At 45.0% G+C, this 27170-nt stretch overlaps 1 protein-coding gene across 2 annotated transcripts in view; it reads right to left on the reverse strand.

The window, feature by feature from the left end:
- Positions 1-270: 270 nt before the first annotated feature.
- The window catches only part of CTNNA3 (catenin alpha 3), a 422479-nt gene continuing 395579 nt past the window's right edge, over positions 271-27170 (reverse strand). For both annotated transcript variants that reach the window (XM_018920823.3, XM_018920822.3), the window contains 3 exons: positions 21496-21601; positions 15669-15803; positions 271-2326 (listed from right to left, as the gene is read on the reverse strand). In XM_018920823.3, coding sequence (XP_018776368.3) covers positions 2039-2326; positions 15669-15803; positions 21496-21601 — 529 coding nt within the window. In that variant the 3' untranslated portion in view covers positions 271-2038. The remainder of the gene's footprint in view (positions 2327-15668; positions 15804-21495; positions 21602-27170) is intronic.

The following is a 27170-nucleotide window of genomic DNA, read 5'->3' on the forward strand; positions in this document are numbered from 1 at the left end:
GTTCATTTAGAGGGTGGTTTTTGTGTAATAAATTGCTGTGTTGAGATCAAACTGGCTACTGAGCATGGCCAGGGAAGGAGCACACACTGGCAGTGCAGGAGGGAGCCTGCAATGAAGCAGTAAAATGTGCTTTAGTGATACTGCTGATGAAAAACCTTTCCTGTAGAGCAGCTAATGGAGCACACACAGTGTGCTGGAAGGAAGGCTTCTGTGAGCACACCTGGCAGGCCTTGAGCTTCAGACACAGTAAAAAAATCCCACAACACTGACAGCAGCTTCTTGGGGGTGTACATGCTTTTTTATTTATAATGTGGTGCCAAGGCATTAGTTACAAACATCAGACATCAAGGTGACCAGGGTCAAAGGTGTAACCAGGGACAGGAGGGTTTCAGGACAGCCACAGCCCCAAAGCAGCCCACAAGGCTGTCTCAGCTTACCTGCTGCCTCTGGAGCCCTGGGAAGAGCAGCAAAGCCAGGAGACATTACTGACACCTTGCTGCAAACATGCTGGAGGGAACTGGAGTTGGAAAAAGGTGATTTTCTTCCAAACTTCTCCTTTGGTTCCATTCAACTGATTGCAAGGTTAGGGAAGGTAGAAGAATGTGATCTGTAGAATTTTTAATTCATGAGCACTATAGACCAGCAGCCTAGAAATTACCCTGCCCCAGTGTCCTGAGCTTACAAACAGGGCAGCCCCAAGAGGAAAGGCACAGTTTAGGGTTATTGCTGCTGCCCACACAGGGCTAGGTCAGGCACTGCTGGGCAAGCATGGTAATAAATGACCTGGAGCAGCGGCCCAGAGTGTGGAGCCATCCCATAATGGCAGGCAGTGACACACAGGAAGCTCTGGCTTTTGAGGGAGCCCTTTCACCTTGGCAAATGTAGAAGGCCATGCTGAAGGATCTATAGAATGGCCAAGCAAAGACATCTTGAGTTACAAATGCAGTCTGGGAAAAATTCATGACACGGCAAGAATTCATGACACGGCAAGTTAGATCCTTCTAAAAAAATCAGTCCAAGTGGATTTCAGATTCAAAAATATTTAGAAAAAACTAGTTTCTCTCAAGTACATTGCAGAGGTCTGGACTAGCAGGATTTACCTTCATGACACACTTTGAGTGTAGTCATTCAGCACTCACCAGCAGAGTCCTGCATTTAGGAAGTCTGTCAGAAGTAACTTAATTCCCTACAGTTGCTTTGGAAAAGTCACCCATTCCTAAGAGTCATGATATGTGTATTTCACACACTGGTCTCAGAATAATGATTTCAAAATTCTTTTTTTGTGCAGCAATTAGGAAAGTTCTTTTATTGTGAATGTCTGATTTATCTGAACTGCCAAATCCAACAGCCAGCAGGTTTATTGGGGCTCACAGAAGAGAGCAGGGAGCAGAACACAGATTCCTGTTCATGTTCCCAAAGGCCTTCTAAAGAGCTGTCACCCCAGCTGGCCTGCAGTCAGTGCTTTCTTTGCTACATTGTTACATCCATATTGTTCCATCACTTTGAGTGTTTCATCAAACATTTTCAAGCTTACATTTCCAAGGTATGGTCTTGGCCAAGGACAAGTCTTTGGATGCTGCAGTCTGGAGCAAGGTTTAGGGCTCAGAGTCTGGGCTCAGCTGGGCAGCCCAGGCGGGCTGGTCCCGGGGTGACGATGTCCATCAGGACCTGGCCCAGCAGCACAGTCAGAAATCCTGTGTGTCACACACAGACCCACTGCAGTGGGGCCACTCTCACCCCTGCTGAGGGGGCTCCTAAGGCTGCCCAAATCCAGCCTGCTGACTGCAGGCTGCCTTTGGGCACTTGGCACATTGTTCCCTCCAGCTGTGCACAGACACCAGAGCTTGTCACTGCAGGAGAATCAGTATTATTTTCAACTGTGTGCTTCTAACTAATTCAACAGCATTTTCAAATAATTTAAGCAAGTGTTATCTTACAGATTTAGAGCAAAATGTTGACATATGTAATTATTAGGTAAGTACGGAAAAAGATGAAAAATCATGGGAAATTCAAGATAAGAATACACAGTGGCAAAATATTACACTATTTCTCTGCCTCTGAATTCACTCATGACTTGCACAGGATGGATTCTCTTCTTTGCGGAACCTTTTCTGACAGCAGCATAGATTTCTTCTGGCTTCTCTCTTTTAATCAGGGGCTTCTTCTCTGGAGCCTTCATTCTCCACATCACAACTGGATGTCGTGGGCCAGTAGGACTCTGAATCTTGATAATCTTTGTGGATGCAATATAAGACATCTTCACTGTCTGCACCACAGAATTCATTAAGTTTTTGGCAGCCTGAATTAGTGAAGTGACGCTGTCCAGCTGTAACAGGAAACAGAAACACCAGCCTAGAAGTCAGTGTGCTTTTAACCACAGTAGGCACAGGGATAAACACCAGTTAAAAAGTAAGACTACCAGAGACTAAACCATAATTCCCATAATTTTGTGTGTTTGATCACTGTGCTCATGCTCTGCTGCTCAGATTTATTGTGATGTATGGAAATTCATGCTGGTGGATTATATAAATGATTTAGAAGATGAAGTAAAAACCCAATTAGCATTAACAGGAATTCATGATGCTTGTCTGCAGGGTCCTATTGCAATTACTACTGATGGGTAAAGAAACCAACTTGAAGAAGAGCTGTGGAAATGACCACTTGCTTTGTTTCAGCACTAGGTAAGGCCTCCAGCTGCTCCTGTCCCGTTCCAGTGCTCAGGAGCAGTGCTGGGATACTCTGAACTGTCTGCCTCTGGCTCTGTCGGAGCTGCTGAACCTGTTCTCAGCAGCCAAGATTTGTATGGGATATCAAAAGTGGGATAAACCACAGAAACCCCAGTGACTGTGTGGCCTCCCCAGCTGCTTGGGGAGTGCCACCCATGGGGAGAAGGCAGAACAAACAAAGCCCATCACCTTCCCCAGCATCCAGCACAGCCATACCAGGGGTGTCTTCTGTCACTGCTCATGGACAGGAAACAGGAGCACTGAGGAAGCTCTCCATGGCTGGGATGGAGAAATAGTGGGATTACTCTTCAAAATGGGAGAGCCTTCACACTTCACCTTCTAAACATCCCCTTTGCTGAGACATTTGTGTAAAAGCACTGAAGCCAGTTCTTGAAGGGCTGTCTGTGGGTTTAGTGGCAGAGTGATCCTGTCCTTTGCCATCCAGCCCAACCCCAGAATCTTGGGCAAGGTACAGATTTACAAATGGGGTTATTAGGGACAGTTCAAGGACTTCTCCCTTTGCCAGATCAAACAAATTGATCAGGTGAGAGAGGTGTGTTATTATTGTCTGTCTTCATTCTGATTGTGTAACACAAATACAAATAAGGCAGAAACAAAAAATTCAGCCAAGAGGATTTAGTTGCAATTTGGAAAATGCCTCTGAACTGGCAGAAAAATCTTCCAGTTAATACAGCACACATGGCTGCTCTCTGGAAATGCAAAAAAACCAAACATTTAAAAAAAATTAAGATAAGTGGTTGATGCACACATATGTGTGATGGCAAACTGAAATTACCTCAATTCCCCAAGAAAAGGTGTAAAATCTACCAGATGGCCTCTAAAGTTCATTCCATGCTGCAGCATGTGAACTTTCTAGAAAGGATTGCCAGCCTCTAGCAGCCCCTGGTGTTTGCAGGGCACTGCTGCCATCAGAGGGTGGGTGGGTGTGTTTGGGGACTGGGATGTATGAGCTGAATCACAGAGCTGGGCTGCCCAGCCCCTCAGTAGCCTTGGCCCTGCAGCACAGCTGCTGTCACAAACTTCAATATGAACTTCAGAGCACATGCTGACCCCCAAATTTCAAACACTTCTTTATACATCTAGCACACGTGACACAAACCATTTCCCAAGGCTGCAGGCTCTGGGGAGGGTTTTGCTCAGAGCTCCTGTCCCACACTCCCAACACCTCTGCCGTGCACCTTTCCCCAGGGAGGCTGCCCTGAGGTGCAGCCCTAGCTCAGGGGCAGATGCAGGGAGGCCCTGGCCACAGCTCACTGCTGGCTGCTGTCACACAGTGTTTACTGGAGCAGGAGGAGACACAGCTTCATAGGAACTTCTTTCTTTCATGCTAACCTGAGGACTGGTTATACACAGACACAGCTCTGCACACACACACACACACATGGAATTTCAATTATCTGTTGCTATCTAGAACAGCTGACACCACCATGACCCTGCCACTTTCTCGAAAGCTTTAAAAAACTTTTTTTCCCCCTACCCTAACAGTCCCTTTCACTGGCCTAGTAACACCACTATGAAGCAGCTGGGACAAAGAAAAAGGTGGTTTTGGTTCTCTGGCAGATGGTAATGGGCTTCAGAGGAACCTTCTTCCCTGAAGCCTCCTAATGACTGTGTGTAACTGTGCCACCATTTGAAGTTGCTGGGTGAGAGAGGCATTTGAGAAGGGGTGGCAGGTTGGGCAGCAAACAAATTCCTGTTTGCATGGCAGGGAAAAGGCTTCTTGAAGAAACTGGTAGCATCCAGGCAGGGTGCTACAAACCTTCAGCTGTTCTTTATTGTGACTTCAGTGTGTGAGTGTGGAACATGGAGAATGCTGAGGTGAGCACTAGAACCCAGCTGGCCTTTCCTCTCCTGTGGAAACTGAACAGTTACCTCCTCCTTCTGCCCCCTGTGGCTTCCACAAATCGGCTGTGGAACAGTCCAGGGCTCCTTCACCCCAGCCCTGAGATCTCAGAAACTGCATTTTTATTGTTGCTTAAACTGTAATCATAGGTATCTACTAAAAGCGGCAAAAAACCTTCAGGGGTGCCTAGTTTTGATGAGGCTGTAAGTGAAACCCAGCATGCAGCCATGTCAGCCTCACAGTCTGACAGGGGCTCTGGGAGGGGACACCTGGCAACTCCAGCACTTCAAATGCTGGAGAGCCAAAGCCTGACTCCAAGCCCAAGTGCAGAGCTGTTCCAAGAGGCAGAATTCCCCTGCCCCTTGCCACACCAGAGGAACTGAACATCTGCCATAGCATTAAAGCTCTACAAAAGATGCCCTGAGCCACCAAGAGCCATGCAGGCACCTGGGTCCAAGCTGTGAGAAACAGCTCTGTATGTCCCCTGCTGCAAGGCAGTGCCCTGGGCCCACCAAGGGTGTTTGACCTGGGGTTTTGCTGCAGTACCTGGGGCTGGGCTGAGTCAGAACAGGCACTGAGATGCAGGACTCTCAGTTAAGGCTGCCCTTTAGGCTGTGTGCCCACAGCATTGGCTGTGTCCTTGTCTCTACCTGTCCCTTCACCTTTCTGATGCATCTCACATTTGCCTTCTAAAGAGGAAGGTTGTGTTGGGCTGGGGTATTAACTGAATTCAGAATTTTGGAGAAGCGTTTAGATGTTCTTAGATGTGTACTACAGATGGTAACAATCTGGCCATACATTTAATTTCCTTTTTTTTGGCTTTAGAGAGCAGTTGTTTTTCTATCTCAATGCCAGTAACACTGTATGGTTTGGTGGAAATCTGTTCTATAAAACTGCTGTACTTGAGAACTGCCTTCACTTGGATGCTTTTATCTCAGATATTCAGCAGGCTCTTCAAGGTCTCATATCCAGGAAAACTGAAGAAATGAAACTTGGCATAAATAAAAGCCTGATAAAATATTCATTGAGCGTTTAAGTCCATTTCACTTAGAGAGATGTAGCTGCAAACTCTTCAATGCACAGCAAGTGGTACATAAAGATTCACTGCTAAAACAAACAAACCACCCTACCCCAAACTAAAATCTTTTTTTTTTTATTTTTGCCTAACTTCACTTTTGCTCTTTCAGCATTTTCCATGGAGATGCAACAACCCAGCCTTCAGATTTTACAGGTCTGACTGTGTAAGCTAAGACAATAATTCATTAAAGGCTTTAGGAAAAACATCCCTTTCCATTTCTTTCCTCACCTGTCCTGTGAGCAATAGTACTTGGCTGCCATTGCAAAAGGAATTCAGAATTATTCTGACCACTTAAATTTTACACTGGGGTGAAGCACACATGATACAGAGCAGATGACAGTATTTAAAAAAAAAAACAAACCCCACCCCAAATCAGGCTGGCAGCACTCATGCTGAAATCCACTCTCCCTTCTCCAGCACTTTTATTCCTCCTCTGTAGTAAGTCCTGAGAGCAAGAAAGCAAACTCTTCTGAATAACAAAGCTGAAGGAAAATGTTAGACAAGAAATGAATTTTGAAACTTTTTTTTCAGTTTGCTTACATGGATTGTATTTTTCTCATTTTGGTAAAGTAATTTCATGTCTTAGCATTAGTGGCAATCCATTGATATGAAATGCTGAACAAAATAATAACTGATATATATGGCAGTTATTTTTAATATTCAGAATAACAAAGAGAATTGTGATTTTGCTAACAGAAGGATTTCTTCAGTTTGTAAGTATTCTCTGCTCAGTGCAGTAAGAAATGCTGCCACTGTCCCATGTCAGCAGTAGTTGTAACTGGTGCAGCAGTGAAATACAAACTGTGCTGACAGCAGGACACGCAGAGGCCAGGCTCCCTCCTGCTCCCATTGCTGCTGTCCCTCTTCCCTAAGGCAGGGACAGACACTTTGTGCCTTGGGGGACAAAGCTGTGCCTGCCTGCAGCACTCCCACCGTGTTCTGTGTAACCTGCAGGGCCTGCAGCCCCAGCTGGGACACATGGACTGCTCTGCTGGGAGTGCTCTTGGAGTTCTGCAGGAACTTTGAGGGTTTGCTCTTTGAGAGCAGATGTATTAGTTGGCTGTTTACAGTATCCCAAGGCGTATTTACAGTTCACCCAGATTTAGGTTTTCCATGTAGGTGGAAGCTGAGAACTCAACACCAAATACAGACATTTTTATCAGTGTTTGAAGGCAGAACTTAAAATTCTTTTGGAAACAAGGTCAGTTATTAAAAATTGATTTTAATTGAAACATAAGGTTCATTATGTAAATTCCTAGAAGCAGATTTCATTTGGTACACTGTACTGAGAGACTAAGACTGAATTTTTATTTCTTTGACAGCTACATCTGAAAGTAACATGAGTTCTACATTTTTGTGGAGAGCAGTGAGTGTCTGAGTAAAGCTGCATGTCAGGTAAGGAGTCCTTACTATATTGTGCTTTTGATTTTAATCCTGCTTTTTTACTAGGTGGAGCTAATTGCTGTTTTGAATTATTTTATGGTTCTTTCACTAAGGTTGCATATAAAATTGTCATGTAATCCCTTAAGATTAAAAGTAGCCAAACAATTCAAAAAGAGTGAAATCTCCACTGTTGAAGGCACTGGAGTTTTTACTGGGCCTTGGCCAGGATTTTAACATCACTAACTTACCTGCTTTTCTGAGCCTCCCTTTTGTTTTCCAATCAGAGTAGTGTTAATTTCCTTTTAGTGGAATTTTAGTGGATCTTGGTCTAACCATGGCACCAGAAGACAGGTGTCCAAGAAAAGCACAGCAAAGCTGGAACTGGAAGCACTTGGTTACCTGCCATGTGTGCTCAAGCAGCTGACAGATGACACACAGAACCTGTCACAGATTCAACCCTGGTACAGTTTAGATGGGAAATGAGCCAAAGGGAGCCTTGCCATTGTGATTCTTTTCTCTGGGGAGTGTTCCCTCAGTGTTTTGCTCACCTCTGCTTCACCATGCTCTACTCTGGGATACTAGAGAGGTTTCATCCCCATGGACATGGCCTAAGGAAAACAGCTTCACTGCTGGAGTTTCTTGTCAAGGAGCTGAGTTTTCCTAGAAATGTAGCTGTTCCATTGGTTATCTGTTTTTGTGTGTCCATTTTTTGTGTGTCCAGTGATTGCATTAAACACCTCAGGGTGTCTGGGGTCTGTTCCATGTTTTACCCATTTTTCAGGTGGGGAAATTGAATCTAATGGACTGAAAACTAGCCATTACCAGAGTCTGCTTCAGGCTAAGCAGGATTCTAAGAACTGAAACTGAGTGCTATAATTAGGCCAGGCCTGTGTCCAAGTTCAATGATAAACAACTTGCATTAAGGGCTGCAAAATTGTTCCTGTGCAACACCATAATGGCGCAGATACTCAGCCAGGCAGATAGCTCAGTCCCTCCCCCCTACTGCTGCTTTCACTTTCAGGGAGGATTTTAAAAATCTATCTATTTTAAAAAACAGGCCCTTGAGAAAAAGAACAGTGGCTTAATATAAATCTTTTCCTTACTGTTGAGGAAGAAATTGAGTGTTTGTTGCAATAATATTTTACATACACTGAGACTAAGAACTATAGGATACATCCTGATTTTGCTAATTGCCAGAGTAATTATTACTAGGAAAAGTTAGCTGTCCTTTAGTGTACATTACCAGAAATATTTCCTACTCCTTTAAATTAGTTTTCTCAGTAGATGCAGTTTAGAATGCAGTAGTAACTGAGCTCTCTCTAAGTGCTTGACAGGAAAATCTATCCCTCGCTTTGCTTCCAAAGGCCAGGATTTCTATATCCACACACCTGCCAGTGTACACTAGGCAAAAGCTAGAAAGGTATAGTGTTAAATAAAAAAAAACCCCAGAGTGAAATATTTCTGTCAACTCTCAGCAGAAGAAGACTTGTGTCAGCTCTTGGAGGTTAATGTCAGCTTTTAGAAATGGAGCAGTTCAGTATTTTCAGTCAAATACTGAAATAAGTCACTTCATTCATGGTGTGAAGCCCTACAAGTAACCTGCCCCCACTCAAACAGGCTGAACTAAGAGTTCTCAACAAGTGCCAGGGAGAAGCAGCAGCCAGGAGAAGTGAAATGGTTGAGCACGGAGCAGGAGCTGTGCCCTGGTGCTCGGGGACACAGCTGGGTGAGAGCAGCCCCTGTGGGTGTGAAGCAAGGGAAAGGGGAAGCTGTTCCCCCAGAGTCACAGCGCAGAGGAACGAGCCAGGTCCTGCTGTGACTCGGGTGGGCTGTCAGGGCAGCCCCTGCTCCAGTGTGACTCCCAGCTTGCTGCTTGTAGCCCTTTCTTCCTTCCATCCAGTCCTGTCAAGGCCACAGCAAGGCTGTTCTGCCCATCTCGCTTCTCTTCCAGGGGAAAGCAGAGCCAGACCCTAAAAGGAGCTGAAAAGCCCTGCTCCCATCTCCTGCCCTGCCTGAGGGGCAGCTCCTCTCCAGCAGCAGCTGAAGCCCTTCCAGTGGCGAAGGCATGGGGCTGTTTGCCAGCTGCCACAGCGGGGCACCCTGGGCACCTCTTCCTGGGGTGTGCATAGCCAGGGATTGGAACTGTGTCAGCCAAAGGCCTGGAGGCAGACACTCTTCCTTGCATTTTTCTAACTTCTGGTTTACAGCTTTGCCTCTGTGTTTTCACCTGTGGTTCAGCCCTCAAAGCTGGAACACATTCATTGCAGTGTCATGCTGGAAACTTGTGATTTAACAGGCCCAGGAACTTAGCAAGGGAAACAGATATTTCAGTCCAGCCTTGGAGCATGACATTAGGCACATTAAAGCACCTCCATTTGCCACAAAAGCACCCTGATGTCAGTGTTTTAAGTTAAAGTCTGGCTCTTGAGATACCAGGGGGAAGAGCTGAAGATAAATGAGACATTTGCAGGAGCAGCAAAGGAAACAGCCCTTAGTGCACAGGTAAGGCTAGCCAACCTGGGATGGAGGGGGAAGCTTCTGTGCTAGTTAGCAAATTCTGGGATACTGGGACCCTTGAGAGTTTGCTCTTCAAGAACCTTCCTTTTTAAGGCCAAAAAGCTTTGTCTCTCTTGCCAAGTACAATATAAAATAAAACATAAGAAGATGATGACTGTAAACAGTACAAAACAGAATTTCCTGACAAAACTAATGGAGCACAATATTAATATGTAAGATATGTTCATTTTCTGCCCTGTGATATAATTCTCTTTAGTTAAAGCCATTGCTGGAAAAAGAGCAAATTAGCAAGGTAAGGTGGAAGCCTATTGCCGTGCAGTGCTTGCAAGTGCAGTATCAGCTTATCTGTATAAATGAATGCAATTACTGTCAATCTGCATTCTGCAAACGTTACCCCATTATTTTGTGCCTGAAGAGGCACCAGTTTAATTAATGGAAGGAAATGTCCATTTCCTATTTAATCACTCCTAGTGAATCCTCACCATTTGGACTTGTGCAGCTTAGAACCTGGCAATGCAAGTACTCACAATATTGGGTGGGCCTATGAAAGACTAAATAGCGAGCAAGGAATTTTTAATGAATGAAGATATCAAAACTGCAATGAATGGAGACAGAGAAAGTGATGATCCACATCTCTTCCTCTCTTTTTCTGTACAGGACCCCCTCCAACCTCCATAATGAGGGGTTGACTAGAAAGAAAGTACTAGAGCTTGGGAATGGACAGTGAGAAAGGCTGACTACAAGTGTTTGTAGCCTGGAGTCCAAAAGCCCCTAATCAAGGAAAGCAGTGAGAAGAGCTGCCAGCTGGGAAGTCCACAAAGCATCCCTGCTGCCCAGGGAAAGTGGCCTAAAAAACCTCCACTGATGCTACAGCCAGGTATGAACTGCAGGAAGAAAACTCCCAGGGCAGGGGGGGGCTGAGCACTGCAGCAGGGCAGACACTGGCATAGGGCACACAGATCAGAAACAGCTGAAGAGAACTGAGATGTGTTTCTGGATTTCAACAGTTTTTCATATGCATAATGCTCTTTGCTGTCATTCCATGCTGGCAGCCAGCAGCACCTCCTCCAGCGAATCATGGAGGTGAGAACAGCGTTTGCTGCTGACAGAGACACAGCTGCCCTTGTGCCATGGCACTGCCACCCAAGGTTAACTTGGAGCACCAGTTCAGGGCTCCTTTGGTTTAGGGCTCCTTGCTCCACCACAGCATCATCCAGAACTGGTAAGACAACAACTGTGGCTGCTCTGTTTCAAGAAGACAGTTCCTTCTTTTGCAGGTCTGCAAATACGTGACACTACATCCTCTGCTTTTCATCCCTCTCTTCCTCTCCATTGGTCCTTAGGCTTCAAGAGAGGCTGGTTTGGGTTATTCTTTTAATGAACTGCTACTCTGGTGAGAAGGAATTTTCCTTGAAGGTGATTTAAACCCAAGAACCTTGTGTACAGTTGTAATGGTTGGAGAAGGGAGTGTGGGGTAAATGTAAGTGCCATCCCAAAACAGTGCTTTTATGTGTGGATTCCATCAGCTGGTACTCAAAGTGGATTTGTCACTGTGGAAGTTGGTCCTGACCCATCTGAATGTGGAAATGTGTCATTTCTCACAGGAGAGGAGCTTCCCCCCTGAGTTTTTGCCAGACGCTTGTCCCAGCTCCTGAAGGAAGGAGTGGGAGATGAGGGAGGGACGGTGAGGAGCCAATGCCAGCCAGAGGAGGGGAGGATGCCCAAGGACCAGGGGGGTCATTCATGCTCACACCTTCATGGATGCAGGGGGGGAGCAAATAAAGAAGAAACCTGTGAGTATGATTATTTCCTAATGCTCCTTCTATATTTTTTTTCCTGTAGCAGATCTTCACTAACCAGAGGATGGATTCAGTTTTGGGTATTTGGAGACTCACAAGTTTTTTACTTAATGCACAATACAACCTGTACTATCTGCAAGGGCTTGCTGTCTCCTTTTCTGATTCTCATTCAGACAAGATCAGGATTGGGGAGAATATAAAATATATTCCTATTCCAGCTACAGATTCCTGTATTTTCTAATGGAGTTCTGATATTATTTTCTGGGCAGGGACAAGGTGGGAAGGGGGGGAAGAACCCCTCTGCTGTCCCACACAGAACTTGGGTTTGTCACTTATTTCAAGGCCAGCTAACCTAGGAATGTGATCAATTTCTAAAGCCCCCCCACACGCACTTTCAAAACTGGAACTTGCTCCAGCTTTCAAGAAAAGCAATTCAATAACCAGCCATTTTATACCACTAATGCATTTCTCTCCCTCTCGACTGAGCAATTTACCTGCACAATGTAAATCACACTATTCTTCTAAAACTGAAGCACTTAAAACATAAAGAGTTAAATTAATACAAAAGGCCATCACTGCTTGGTTGGGCTGCATTTTCAGATAACCACAATTTTAATTGCAGGGTGGCAGTTGAGCACAGTCAGTCACAAAGGGCCTCCCCTTCCCAAGACAGGGAGACTTTTTTCAATTTTCTAGAAATTTTTTCATAACCACTGACACCAACCACGTCTCCACTGTCTTTACAAGGCCTGTGCTGAGAGCACAGGTCTCTTTTGACACTGGCTAGCAATCTGACTCTTTTCTATGTAGCACCCATATTATTTTAAAAAAATGAACACAATCTTAGAAAATGCTCCAACAATGACTATTTAAGAGAGTAGCAACCTTGCAGCATCTCCCCTTGATTTCACAGAACACCCCCAAAGCCATTCATGCCTCTAAGCACGTTCTTCATTTCCACTGGCTCCCAAATGAAGCCTGTTCATTGGACTAGAGGGGAGTGGTGCAGCACACGGGGCAATAAGTACTGCCCTGGTGAGGCTGGTGCTCAGCACAGTGCCCAGGGACAGCACAGCGTGGGAGGGGCTGAAGGCAGAGGCAGTGGGTGTGAGACTGTGATTGGCTGCAGAAGCATAGGAGCAGAAAGCTGATTGGACAGTAGGATGCATGGGCAGAGGATGAGCAAGAAGCTGATTGGACGGTAGGATGCAAGGGCAGAATACAAGCAGGAAGCTGATTGGACAGTAGGATGTGTGGGCAGAGGATGAGCAGAAGCTGATTGGATGGTAGGATGCATGGGCAGAATACAAGCAGGAAGCTGATTGGACAGTAGGATGTGCGGACAGAGGATGAGCAGAAAAAAAAAAAGCTGATTGGATGGTAGGATGCATGGGCAGAATACAAGCAGGAAGCTGATTGGACAGTAGGATGTGTGGGCAGAGAATGAGCAGAAGCTGACTGGACAGTAGGATGCATGGGGAGAGAATGAGCAGAAGCTGATTGGAGGGTAGGATGCATGGGGGCAGAGAATGAGCAGAAGCTGATTGGAGGGTAGGATGCGTGGGGCAGTACGAGCAGGAAGCTGATTGGCCAGCAGGCCGTTTGGACAGCAGCGTGGCAGCTGAGGCAGCCAATGGGGGCCCTTCTTCTGGTAAACTCTGTAAAGTCTCGGGTTGGTTTCAGCTACGTTGGGTTAAAATTAAAGGTATGAAAAGGGGCTGATTTATACAATTAATGGATCTCCCTGGGATGCATCAGGGGATCCGTGTCGCTCTGTTCCCCACTGCCACAAACATGCACTTGGCTTTCTAAAGTTTCTGGATGCACACAGGACAAGTTCTCGCCGTCCTTCCTTGAAGCAGGGTTAGGATCTATAGTCATCTCTTTGGGATTATCAATGAAGTTAAATTTGGGGTTTCATTTTTAGAATTTAAAATTTTTGCGCCAGACAGATTAGGCACTGTTGACAGGAGTGACACAATAAAAAAGGTAAAGAAAACAGTGTGAGTATTCTGCAGCAGGAGGCAGAAATAGCAAGAACCAAACTTGGTTCCAACATTTGGCTTTACTGTAACCCACACTGGTCACAAAACTGCTTGTGAAAAGAAACAGCTAAGGAAGAGAAACTTTGTTAATGTGTTGCCCAATGTATATGCATTCTGAATACTTTGGCTTCAGAAATTATACATTCAGTTAAAATTAGGTAACAGTATGTTCCAGAGGTTCAAAAATGGTGCCTAAATTACCATTTAAATTAGCCAGCACAAGTAACCTACAGAAATGAGTGTTTCAAATCTCACCTCAGCAACAAAGGCTCATTTACGATGATTTATAAACCACATAAAATGTAATAATAGTTTTAGTGAAAGATCAATAGGGATAGGCAGGCCTAGAGACAGAACTAGGTATGTACAGATACTGATGGGTAGAGACAGGGCTAGACAGGCACAGGGAGAGGCAGAGATAGGTACAGAGAGGTTGACACAGGTAGAGGCAGCTCTAGAGAGAGCTGTGGGTATAGACAGGTACAGATAGGTACAGACAGACATGGACAGGTAGAGAGGCTGACAGATACGGACAGACAGAGAGAGGTGCTGACAGATTTTGTCAGCAGAGGTAGATATTGACTATCTAGATAAAAGACATTTTTGACAGGGAGAGGAAGTGACAGGTACACATAGACATTGAGAGATAGAGACAGGTACAGACAGATCCTCACAGATTCTGTTAGATCCTGACAGATTCTCTAAGATTTTAGCCGATTCTGTTAGATTTTTGGCAGATTCTGACACATTTTGACAAATTCTCATGTATTCTGACAGGTTCTGACAGAGATATTGGCAGTGCTGGAGACAGATCTTTGACAGAGATTTTGTCAGATATTGACAAGTACAGAGAGGGAGATATATATAAGGACAGAGAGTGACAACCACTGACAGGTGCAGTAAGTATAGATGGATAGAGACATGTATAGATGACTAGTGATATGTATAGATACAGAGGTAGAGATGTACATAGATGTACACAGAGAGAGGTGTAGATAGATATAGATTCATATAGACAGGTTTAGACAGGCAGAGCTAATATTGGCAGGTATAGATAGGTACTGACAGGTATGGACAGGCACAGGTAAGTATCAGCAGGTACAGACAGGCAGAGATAGGTATGGTTTGACAGAGACATAGAGGTAAGTACACACAGGTACAGATAGGCAGAGATAAGTATAGACAGCTATAGATAAATACAGAGAGCTCTAGATAGGGATAGAGCAGGTGTGTAGATAGGTAGGGGTAGATAAAGACAGGAACAGTAAGGGATAGACAGAAATGGGTAACCTGAGACAGGTATAGGTGGATAAAGAAGAGACAGGCAGAGATTAATACAGACACAGACAGGTACAGAAAGATGGAGGGACAGAGACAGGTATCACTGGGTGTAGATAGGTATAGAGAGATACAGACAGGTACAGATCAGGATACACAGAGACAGATGAACACAGATAGCCAGGGACAGGTACAAACACAGACAGAGGAACAGCTGGGCAGAGAGAGATACAGAGAGTGAGCACCCTGAACTATGTGAGTTCAGAAGCTCCCTTGAACACAGTGCCAAGTATGTGAAGGGTAGGAATGTGCCTGGTGTCTTACCTGGGTTTGGTGCTGTTTGGCAGATTTATACCTGGAAATCACAACCCTATGTGCTCCAGGTAGAAACATGTCACAGAACATGGGAATGTGAAGGCATTTTATGGATGGCTATGCTGAGGCCAAGTGCATAAAAGTTCCATAAAAGCACAAAATGTCTTTTCCATGGCTAATGATACTTGGCTGTAAAGGAGCTAATAACTCTTAAAGCAAATTCAAGCAAAATCAATAAATTCACTCAGGAATCAAGTCACCTTGCTCTTCCTGTTATTTATTTCTGTAGACCTGTAGAATGTCTTGCAGCATTTTTTTCTGGCCTGGAACTCCACCCAGGACTGTTTTTATTGTGTTCAGACACACACATGAGAGCATATTCCACATCTGTAAGCTAATGCACCTTACAGTTCTTCAAACCAAACTCCTTCAGAATAACAGTGATAATGTGCTGTGAGAATTCTACAAGAAAAGGTGATTGCTATTCCTTTAAAGCCAGAAGTTCTATGTGTCACTGTCACAGATTCTCGCTGTTAAGCAGGTATTAGAAAAGAAAACAGGATTTGGAGTGACAGTGGAACATGCTGCAAGCACAGGAAAGCCCGACTCAAATGTAACACCTAGTCTGACTAACAGAGTCCTTGATGCCATTTTTGTACTTACTGCAGACATGATGAGCTCTCCACCGAGATGCTGGATTTCTGCTTTAACCTGGCTGCAGATCTTGAGCTGGTGGGAGTATAGCTTGATCTGTTCTAGGTAAGCTAGCAAATCCTGTCTGCATGACTGGTCTGGGCACTGAAAAGAAAAAAAAAATAAAGCATGTCAGTAACTGCTGATTCAAAATGATATCTCAGGAATCATGTTAAAACTTCACTGAGGAGTATTCCAGTTGCAGACCACTGAAACCTTGCTTTTCACTGCAGTTTATCAGGCTGCAAAGCTCATTCCTCTTGGGAAGCTTTTTAATCTAGAGCTGGAAGCTCAGATGAAGCCTAAGATTCCCCACATGAGCTCTGTATTTAACATTGCTGTGCTTGCCTTAGCAGTATTTCTAAACATATCTTTAGTGTATAGAGTAATCGCTTCCAGTCCTTAGATGATCTCTAATACCTCTATTAACAGTGATGAGAGCAATCCAAACAGATTGCATGGGCTATGTAACCATATATGCAGAACCATGTTAACATCTATATGTTATGCTTTATCTTGTAACCTGATCTGTGGGGTTTTTTTGTGTTCCAGTCAGACTGTATGGAACTCAATCTGCAGATCTTCTCTAGGTGAGGGAACAGCAAAATTAGAATGTCTTATGGAAAAGTCACAATAAAAATTGTCAGTTTTTTTAACAATACAGATTTATATTATAGAAATGAAAACAGGGCTGCTGTAACCTAATTTTTTTCCCAAAATACATGGAGTACTTGGAGTGCAATGTTGCTCTGTGGGTACCAGACCAGCCATGAAAGGCTGGGTATGAATTTGTTCTAAGGCTGATTCTCATTGCTCTGGCAGAATAAAGGGATCTTAAGGGGAATGGTGAGCCCCTGCTGTGCTCCCACAGCTGGAAAGAGTAAGAGTGATAAATAAGCATGAGATCATGCAGGTTTGCAGACATGGTGTTGGGCTGGGTGTGGTGCACACATGATAAATACAGCCCCTTCCTTTCCACAGGAAAATCTGCTCAGCTTTGCATACTGGAAAAGCAAAGACATATCCCCACCAAGTGCACACTGTCAACAATCACCTGTGGTTTTGTTGAATTGTGGTCAGTGATTAAAATCCAAAACCCACCAGGAGCCAGAAAAAGCACCAATTCTACTAAACTCCAAAAGTATTTCAGCTCCTGGCTTTGCTGAAGCAACAGTGTGTGTTCAAAGGGCTGGTGTGACAATGCTGTTCTTCATGGCTATGCAATAACAGCAAGTTCATGCTTTACACTTAGCAAAAGATAACACTAAACAAGGATGGTCAGAGTGTACAATTTTAAATTAATTAATATGACTTAACATCAGTGCTTGCCTCATGTTCTGTATTCCTCCATTACAGACCCCAGGGGTCATTAAAAGCGACTCCCAGGAGCACAAAAGGAAATGAGGTTGTAAAATTGCAGAAATCTTTTTTACAGGATGTTTATATTAAAATTTTACATAAGTAAAAGAAATTACTGGACAAACAAATGGAAATTTGCCAAGGACTATTTTCCATGTCAGGTGTATCAAAAATACGTTTGGTTGTGTAAATTCTGGCATGCCTGCTGGAGGCTTGGAGCACCATGGAAGTCAGGCCACGCTCTCCTGAGCTGTGTCACTAGCCAGTGCTACCTCCTGGCAGCAGCAGGGACCAGTGGATCCATGCCTGAGCTCTGGTTCAGCACTGCAGCAGAGTGTCAGGCCGGCCAGAAAATGAAAGCTCATGCCTTGTAGCATGTCAGCTCAGCCATCAACAGATGTTGGAACAAATGTTCTGCAGGAAGGACACTGCAGAAGGAATCATCTACCTATTGCTCAGAAGCAGCTGGTACAAGCAGCACTTGCTCACCAGCGAAACCAAACACTAGGCTGCAACAGAAGGACAATCAATAAACTCTGAGTTTCACCATCCCACAGTAATTGATGTTACCAGTTACTGCTGCACATTCCTGACTGGAGAGCCCATCAGATTCTGAGAGGTTTTTTCCCCTCACATCCTGCGTGCAGCAGCTGTTGCTAACAAGGGCTTTCTCTAAGAGCAGCATCAGAACTGACCTGCACCCCAAAGATGCAGTGCTATTTTAGCCAACAGAATATCCAAACAATGTGATAATGTAAAATAATGCAGTGACTAAAACCAAACTGAAACCAGCACTCACCATCCAAGTAAAAAAGCCAGTGGTGCTGCAGTTGCACGGGGGGTGTGAACAATGCACAGGAGCTTCTGCCCACAGACCATTCGGGGTTTGCTTTGTTCTCACTTCATCTGCTTGCTAACCAAGGCCAAAGCATTTCTCTGTAGAATCCAAATCTGTCTCCACGGGGGTCAATACTGGGGATAATCACACACCACCTACTATAAATGTGTGCTGGGCACGGACAGGAGGCAGCTCTGCTGCTCCACCAGTGGGGTTCTGTCACCCAAAGGGATTATTTACACAGTGCTTCCCTGACACTGTAAGTAGCTCTTACAAGCAGCATTCAGAATGAGCCCAGCCAGGCCTGCCTCACTGGGAGCCTAGTGGGTGCAGCACAGGAGGCTCTTGATACGCACCTCACTCCAGCACATTTCAGCAACCCAGGGTGAGGGACTCACTGCCTTCATTATCTTAGGGCTTCCAGGTCACATTAGGCAACAAAAATCTTCTGATAGGAGGAACAAAGAACAAAAATCTTCTGACAAAAGGGAACATCTCCTGATAATGAATTTATAATGCACTTGTGCTTCATGTGCCTAAGTTGCTGTTGATGCTGTAACTGTGAGGATTTGCACCCTTGTTACTCTGAGCCATCCCAGAAGTGCTTGTGACTGTGGACTGAAATACACCTGAGTTCTGCTAATTGTACCACAGTGTATGCCTTCCCTTCAAACACAGCAACAGGGAGCTATAAAAATCATACCAATCCTTTTTTTTTCACATAATAGAAACGCTACAGAATTCAGTTGTTAGCAAAAGGCAACATGTGAAATACTCCACTAAAAAGTCCAAATGCTGCTCAGGAAAGCACTACTGGCACTGGTTTGACTCTGAGTACCAAATTCCTGAAGGGCTTTTCCAGTTTTGCCCAAATTCAGAGAACAGTTCTTTGGTAGCCCAGAGGAATGTAAAGTTTATTTTATTTTAAGACCCCAGGAGTGCAGGGCATAGGAAACCTGGCAAAACAACAGCTGAGAAAAGGAATTTGAAAATACCTTCAAGATTAAAAAAAACCACGACAACGAGAAAAGAAAACAGCTTTCTAAGTTAAAGGATAACTTTGCACAGCCAGAAAAAAAAAAAAAAACCAACCTTTTAAACCTTCTTTTAACAGAAGTTAAAAGCTTTCTAGCCATGCAAGGAATGAGAGGATCATACTAAGACTATCTGTAATAAGATGAACAAAGCAAGAGTTTCTTTACTAAATTTGATACCTACCTAGCAATACTGGCAATTGTGTTCACCATAACTGGAAGGGCTGCCTTGGTCCAGATTTGTGTTTGGATTTTTCTGGTTTTAATGCATATAACGTAATGTATAACTGCATCTAAAATCCAAACAACACCTGTAAGTAAGGAGTGTCCTTCAGATGCACAGAACGAATCCCAGGGGTCAGGTGGCTCCAAGGTGCCAGCTGTGTGCAAGCTCTGACTGAGGACAAAGGCAAGGAGCTGGAGTGAACTCAGTGAATGGCTTACAATAACCTGAATGATGTCACATTTCCCAGCAGCTCTGAGGGGACACAGAATTATCACCACTAGTGGTTCATTAATACTTTCTCCTCACACTGATTTGATCATATTTCTAGTCTGGAGTGGTTGTACTAATACAGCTGAAATCTTTCTTTCATAGAAGAAATATTTCAGTGAGAGTGGATTCCGTGTCCAAAAACCAACAAGAATTTATGACCCTTACTCATCTTTGGCTTTGCTATCTCGTCATTTTCTGCAGTGTATCAGTGACAGGTTTGAATTTTAATCTGTAATAGATAAAATCTTGAAAGCAGCTGTTGTCCAGTGCTGGAAGAAAGCGTGTTAAGATCAGGAATTGGGGAATTCAGACATTTTACCTATTTTTTCCAACTGTATAGATGCAAAATAGAAATTCTTTGTTATCTGGAATTCAGAGAGACACATGACAACCACTAACAGGCTGGTGTTGCTTCCTAGAAAGTAGGAAAGCAAGCACTGAATATGAAAAAAAAAAGTGAAGGGAAAAGAGAGGGTGCGTGAGGGTGTGGGAACGGTGACTGTCCTGTGCTGCCCTGGACCTGAAAGGCAGCCACAAAGGAAGAAATGCTTCAGGTGTGACACCTCCACTCCTCTGCTGGTGTTGTACAGCCCTGAAGAGACCCAGCCAGCCTGGTGAGGAGGCTGCAGGGCTGCTCCCGTGCGACTGCAGCTCCCTTAGGCAGGCAGCTGAGTTACCCTGCTCCTGCTGGGCTCTTCTGGGGAGAGGTTGAGCCATCTGATGATCTAAACAACAGAAATAAAGCACATCTTCCAGCTCTAACACTTGGCTTTTCATGGTGATAAGTAGCTCATAAGAGTTACTTAAAATAACTATAAATTAAAATTAAATTTAAAATGAAGAATCAACTTCAAGCTGCAGATTTGCAGAGGCCAAAACAGCCAGTGTTAGGGGTGGGGGGCAGAGAAGGAAAGTACAGCAGAAGTGTGGATTTTGTAATTCTGCAGAGGGTGGAGAACAAACCATTGTGGAGCCAGACAAGTCTGTCCTTTCTTGCTGAGACCAAGCACCTGCCCAGAGCACAGAGCTCTGTGCCAGTGCCTCTATGCTATGTTCCCACAGCTCAGCTGGAGCAGCTGCATTGCTGCTGGCTAATTCCCCCAGGTCAGTCAGGAGAGGATGAGCCTGAACCTCTGCACTGCTGCCTGCAGAGCTGGCTGCCTTTGCCTGGTACAGAGCTCATGCTCTCCACAGCAGCTGGCCCCATGCTCTCCTGCATTAAGAATGGGAAGGAAGGTGGCACACAAGGACCTTTCAGAGTCCCACCCTCTGCCAGTGAGCAGTGTGCAGGCAGCTGGGGGGACCATGGCCAGGACAGGTGATGTGAACTGGCCAAAGGCTCTCCATACCAATTCCATGAAGTGTCTTGGCCAACATGGGGGACTCACCTGGAAGGGACTGACTGCTGTTCAGGGACAGGCTGGGCATCAGTCTGCACATACTAGGGAATTGTGCTGGGCATCATTTCTTTCTCTCTGGTCTCAGTTCTCTCTCCCCCTCTCTTTCAGCATCAAGGTTAGTAGTAGTAGTACTACTACTATATTTTAAGTTATTAAACTTTTTATAACAACCCATGAGGTTTCCTTTTTGTTCAGTTCCAGGAGTAGGTGACTGAGCAGCTGCATCGTACTCACTTGCCAGTTGGGGTTAACCCAGGACAACAGCTTTTTATACAACTATTGATATACTGACATATACCTTGATATGTTAATAATAAATAAATAAATAAATAAATTAAAGGAGCCATGAATAGATCTGTATTTTAAATGTGTATCTATATACATGTTCATATATCCTGTATGTCTAAAATGTTGAATTCAGAGTTTAAGGGAGCTCACAAACATTCACAGACGTACAAAGCCCCGTGCAGACGGATGCGTGTACCCAGACACGTGTGATGTATGTACACATCCCTTCCAGGGTGTACATGAACAGACTAGATACACATGGAGAGGAGAACCCCCACGGAGGCTCAGACAGGATGTGTGTGCCAGGCACTCCTGCAGCAGCCCCTGGGAGGCGCTGGGGCATGTGGCTGAGCAGGGCAGGGCTCCTGCAGTGCCACCTCACCTGGTCAGCGATGAGCCGCGCCAGGACGTCCATGCGCGAGCCCGACTCCGAGATCACCTTGGCGGCGTTGATGACATCGGCCGTGTGCTTCAGTGGGCCTCTTCCCCTGCAGAGAAGCACAGACACTCAGAATAAATCTCAGCTCTGCCAACTAGGTGCAGAACAACTCAATTAAACAAAGCAATAATCCATGCACAAGTGACAGTAATTAAATCCCTCCACAACTGTTTTCATGTCCCACAAATTTGTATTGTTTGGTATCAACAGGATGCAGAAGCACCAGGAAGATTTTACAGTTTGTTCATATTGTAAGTACAACCCATGCCAAATCCTGATTTTAAGAAATTTCTTGGGCAGTTTGCTATTCCCAGCGTTATATGAGGTTCCTTTCCATTCCATTTTCTAGTAATATGTTCCAAGGAAGTTCAGCTCAGTGTATTCTGAGAGCCATTATGGATATTGGGTCAGAAAAATGGTAGGGTTGGTTTAGTTGGGGTTTTAAAAATGTAATTGTTGCACCCATGTCCAAACAGAGATGTATGAACAGGGCTGCAAATCAGCTTACACATGCCACTCAGAACACAGATATGCCATATCAGAAAAATACTTCCCAAACAACTACAGAATTTCCTCAGAATTTCAGTCTAGGAAAACAGCCAAATTCTTGTGAACAGTCTGCCAGAAAGTCAGACACTTTCTGTATGCCCCCCTCCCAAGCCCAAAAAGCTGCTTTAATTATAGGAGAATGTTTCTAAGAGCTAAGAAGTAAAATACGACCACTTGAGGCAGGAAGTATGACCACCCTTCTTTTCACATTTGCTTGAGCCTCAGCCTCTTCAGTGCTGAAACACTTCAGCTGAACTAAAATCAACACTTAATTGTACTTCATGCATGTATAAAGTGAGCAGTGCTGCTAAACTCAGCTTTGCCTTCCAACATCTTTGACAGGAATACTTCTAGTTTCACTAAGTATTTGATTTTCAAAGACCCCAAATCAATTTACAAGTTCTGCACTGGACAAAGGAAGTAGACAACATGAAAAAAAATTGATGTAACTCTTTGTTCAAATGAGAAGACCCTTCTCCTCGAAGTCAGTATGGTTTTATGTGTAAAGAGCATTCCACTAAAAAGACTCTTTTAACCTAAAAATATAGTATGGACCTGTACCAACACTGCAGTCAGGAAATGACAGTGGTAACAACACAAGATGACAGATAATGTTTCAGCTCTTCTTGATTAATCCTATTGCTCAGCAAAGAACTATTAGTTCTTGGGGGGAAAGCATACTTTACTAATTACAGTTCCTTATTCTCAACTTTGGAAGCCCACAATTGGAACAACCTAGAATCCAGTATTTTACACATCACTGTTCCACAGAAAGGCACCTTCTTGTTATGGCAAACCAACTTGGCAGAGTGATCAGTTTATAAAAAGAATTATAGTGTATGTGGGGAATGAATTTGCAAATGCAATCCCCTATATCTAGGATTGAGTACTTGAGTCCTCACCCATATCTTTCATTTGTATTTCCTGGTCTTTTCCCTTTGAATCCTTAGGCCCAATTCTTCTGTGTGCCTACTGACCCTTCCCTCCATTCTGGGCCATGCTTCATTGTTATTTGCACTGCAGCAGCCCCAAAGGCCAGAGGTTTGTCAGGCATCCACAGCTCATCCTTTAGCTGCTCCACAAACTACTAGAAGCGCAGCACCCTCCTGGCAAGGTCCAACGCAGGACCAGCCAAACAATACCAAAGGTGAACACAACCCAGGATTAAAACACCAACAAAGAAGAGATGGCATGAACAGTTCAAGCCATTTCTGCTTAGGTATTTCTTGAATCTGCATCAGCTTTGCTGATATTTGAAGCTAGCTTTGAGGGTAAAGTTCTCCAATTAAACCAGGAATTTCCTTGTACCCTCAGAGATCTAATGAGAATGAAACAATTCCACCCAAAAAATTACTTCAGAGACATGAAAATGAAGTATTTTCACCACAGACATGGCCACCCTCAGAGCCACTAGAGGGGCACTCAGCAATGACTCTTCTGGAGATTTCTGCCCCATGGGGCACCTAATGCATCAATGACCCAAGTTCTCCTCTACAGCCCTAAGAAATGCGGGGTGTGATGCCTCTGAGCTTTCAGCCACAGCTCAGTCTTGACATAAATGTTAAATACCTAGGTGACGTTATCCAGAAATAGCTCTTGTATTGTCCCTAATACGTAATTTTTACAGCAGAGGGGCAGTGACCAGAATAGCTATCCTGCTGAGCTTGGTGGTAATAGCTTGCAAGAAGTTTATAAATATGCTGGGGTCTGCTCCAGGTGTGAATGGTTCATGGCTATGGTTATGCATCCAGTTGGTTAGAGGAGGAGCAGGGGGTGAGGCTTTTCAGCCTTTGCTTTCCTTCTTCTCCTCTGAATCTGTTGCATCACTATTGGAGAATGTTCAGTTTCCCCTGAATGTTAAAGAGACCATCTTTCTAGTACTCAATCTGGTAAGCTCCCTCTATATAGTCTGCTGCATCTCTAGAATGAGGGCTGAGATTTCTAGATGAGCTGATGAGATCCCTGACTCAGGAGTAGACCCAGGTGTGGAAAATCCTAAGTGGTGTGGGAAATGGGAGAATATGGGCCAAATCCTGAAGGAATTCTCTGACCCTATAGTCTGGGACTTTCCCCATGAACAAATTCAGAACCAAGCTGAGGTGTGGAAATATCTGAAAGAGAAGTACCACGATGACCCTAAGGAGAAAAGGATCATTGCAGTGAGCTGGGCCTTGGCATATGCTTATTGCACATTGCTAGATACGGTTGGCCAGCAGACAGAGGCAGGGGGGCAGGGAGACAAAGCAGCCAAGTTAGATAGTGAGCCTAAGCCAGCAGCTAAACCAATGGCTGTAGCTACCAGCACTAGAAGTGGAAAATGCACAGGCAAGACAAATCAGCCAGTGGATGATGATGATGATGATGCAGGAGAAGGACCCTCAGCGCCTCCTGATGTAAAATCAGAAGTCAAAGCAGCAGGTGACAGATCAGAAGCCCATATGGAGTCCTTTTCCCTGAAGGACCTCCATGGCCTAAGGAAGGATTACACCCGGCAACCCGATGAATCCATAATTAGTTGGTTAGTCCGTCTCTGGGATGCTGCAGGTGAGGCCACAATCCTGGATGGCACTGAAGCCAGGCATTTGGGATCCCTGTCACATGATCCTGTCATCGACCAAGGAATGATGAGGAGGGTTAATCCTTACAGCCTCTGGGCACGGGTCTTGGACAATGTTGCACAAAGATACCTGTGTGCAGATGATCTCTATATGCAGCAGACTCAGTGGAAGACCATAGAGCAAGGGATCCAATGCTTGAGAGAAATGGCAGTGGCAGAGATTGTCTTCTCAGATAACGTAACAACTAGGAACCCAGACTTGGTACCAGGCACATCTGTGATGTGGCGGAAACTTGTACGACTTGGGCCACATGAATATGCTTCTGCCTTAGCCATAATGAAGCGGGATGAGAGGGATGAGACAGTGCTGGATATGGCGAAGAAGCTCCAAGCATATGCAGATGCTGTGCATGGCCCAACACGTGCCAGAATCGCAGCAGTGGAAACACATCTGCAGAAGTTAGAGGATAAGATAGAGGAGAATCACAAGAAGCTCAGGGAGGAAATTAAGGAAGACCTTCTCCAAATCTCAGCAGTACAGATCAGACGTCCTAGTGCCCAATACAGACGTTCCCCAGATGGAGAGAGAAGGTACACCCCACGAGCTGAGCTGTGGTTCTTCCTGCGTGATAGTGGAGAGAACATGAGGAGATGGGATGGGAAATCTACTGCTGCTCTGGCACGACAGGTACCTGAAGGAAGGCAGGACTCAGAGAGGGAGTGTCCTGGTTTGAAAGGAAGTGGTTTTTTTTTTTGGAGACAGTGGTTAGCCCAGTGGGGGCTCAGGTGTGAATATTGGCATCTGTTTGGGCCAATGAGGAGATGGTTCCGCCTCTGAAAACACAGGGTATAAAAGCAGAACTCCCAGGAAGTGACTTTCTCTGGCTTTTCGGTGAGCAAAGGGATCGGGTCAGTTTCTCTCCCCCTCCGGCTGTAGGCCGGGTGGGGGAGGGGAAAAGGCCACGAGGCGGCGTGAGGTAGGCTGGAGGCCTTGGATCTTGGAGAGAGAGAGACCGGGGGTGGGGGGGAGGGAAAGGATGGAGGGGTGGAAGTAGTGAAAGCACCGAGCAAATTCCCCCCCCCCCACCCCGCTTCCTAGAGATGAGAGAGAGAAAGGAGAGAAAAGAGATAAGATGCGCCGTGCAGCTCCTGGGAAGTCGGCCAAAAGTGAGAAGGGAGTCCGGCACCAAATGATTTTAACCCTTTTTTTTCTTCATGATGGAAACCTTGCAAACGTTGATCCTCCCGGAGGAAAGAGATAAGGCTGGAACAAGAAGAAATGGACAAGTGAAATGAAAGGTTTGTGTGAGTAGGGTGTAGCGGAGATAATGAGAAGAATTTACTTGGGAGGAGATAAACAGAGCAGCTTTTTTGGCTGAACTTTTTCTTGTATGCTGTGGATGGACTGGCTTTCTCTTGTAACACAGAGACTGCGGTTTTGGGAGGAAAGCAATAGCTTGGATCCAAGAAAGGCAGTGAAGAGTGGTGATGGGCAGAGATCAGAAATGAGGAAGAGGATCTCTGTCGTGAAGCCCTAGCCCCAGGGAAATGGAGGGGATTTTACTATCCCAAAATGGAGAGACTGTCGTTTTCTTGGAACTGGCCAAAGAATCCTTAAAAAGAGAAACCCCAGAAGCAATCTTCTGGTCCATTTCCATGGTGAGAGCATGGAATATGGAAAGGGGTTAGTCAAGAGATGGTGGTACAAGGAGAAGACTCTTTTCTCTTTATTAGAATGAATTGATTGTTTGAAGAAGGATAATGGACTGAGAATTAAAACCTGGGAGATGGGGACTGAAGGAAGATTTGAGTTTGTATTGTATGCTGTAATGTGGGTTGAGAGGGGGAGGAGAAATGTGTTTGAAAGATTTCCATTCTGTTCTTTGTGTGTGTGTGTGTGTGTGTGTGTGTGTTAATAAAGTTTTCTTTCCCCTTTATTCCTAAGTTGCAGTTTGCTTGCTCTGTTTCTGATCACATCTCACAGTAGACACCAGGGTGGATGTGTTTACATGGAGGCACTGGCATTGTGCCCAGTCCAAAACCATGACAGGGAGTTCCACCGAAAGAGAAGCAGCTCCAGTTGCCCATAGCCGAACTGCCAGATACTATGATGATATGTCTGATCCCCTTGAAGGAACATCCAAGATATATGCCCAGGGAAAGAAGGATGACCAGGCTTAGAGGGGCCCTGCCTTAGCCAGGTAGAGGCTAGGGAAAATCGTGTTTTCTGGTCTGTGTAGGTTCGTTGGCCTGGCACATTGGAACCACAGGAGTATAAAGCTTTGGTTGACACTGGTGCGCAGTGCACATTAATCCCATCAAGACATGTGGGGACAGAGTCTGTGTCTATTGCCGGTGTGACAGGGGGATCCCAGGATTTCACCTTGGTGGAAGCGGATGTGAGCCTGACGGGAAATGAGTGGAAGAAACACCCTATTGTGACTGGCCCGGAGGCCCCATGTATTTTGGGCATAGATTACCTTCGAAGTGGGTATTTCAAGGACCCAAAAGG

This window comes from Serinus canaria, chromosome 6, assembly GCF_022539315.1.
Source record: "Serinus canaria isolate serCan28SL12 chromosome 6, serCan2020, whole genome shotgun sequence".
In the NCBI taxonomy this organism is placed as follows: domain Eukaryota; kingdom Metazoa; phylum Chordata; class Aves; order Passeriformes; family Fringillidae; genus Serinus; species Serinus canaria.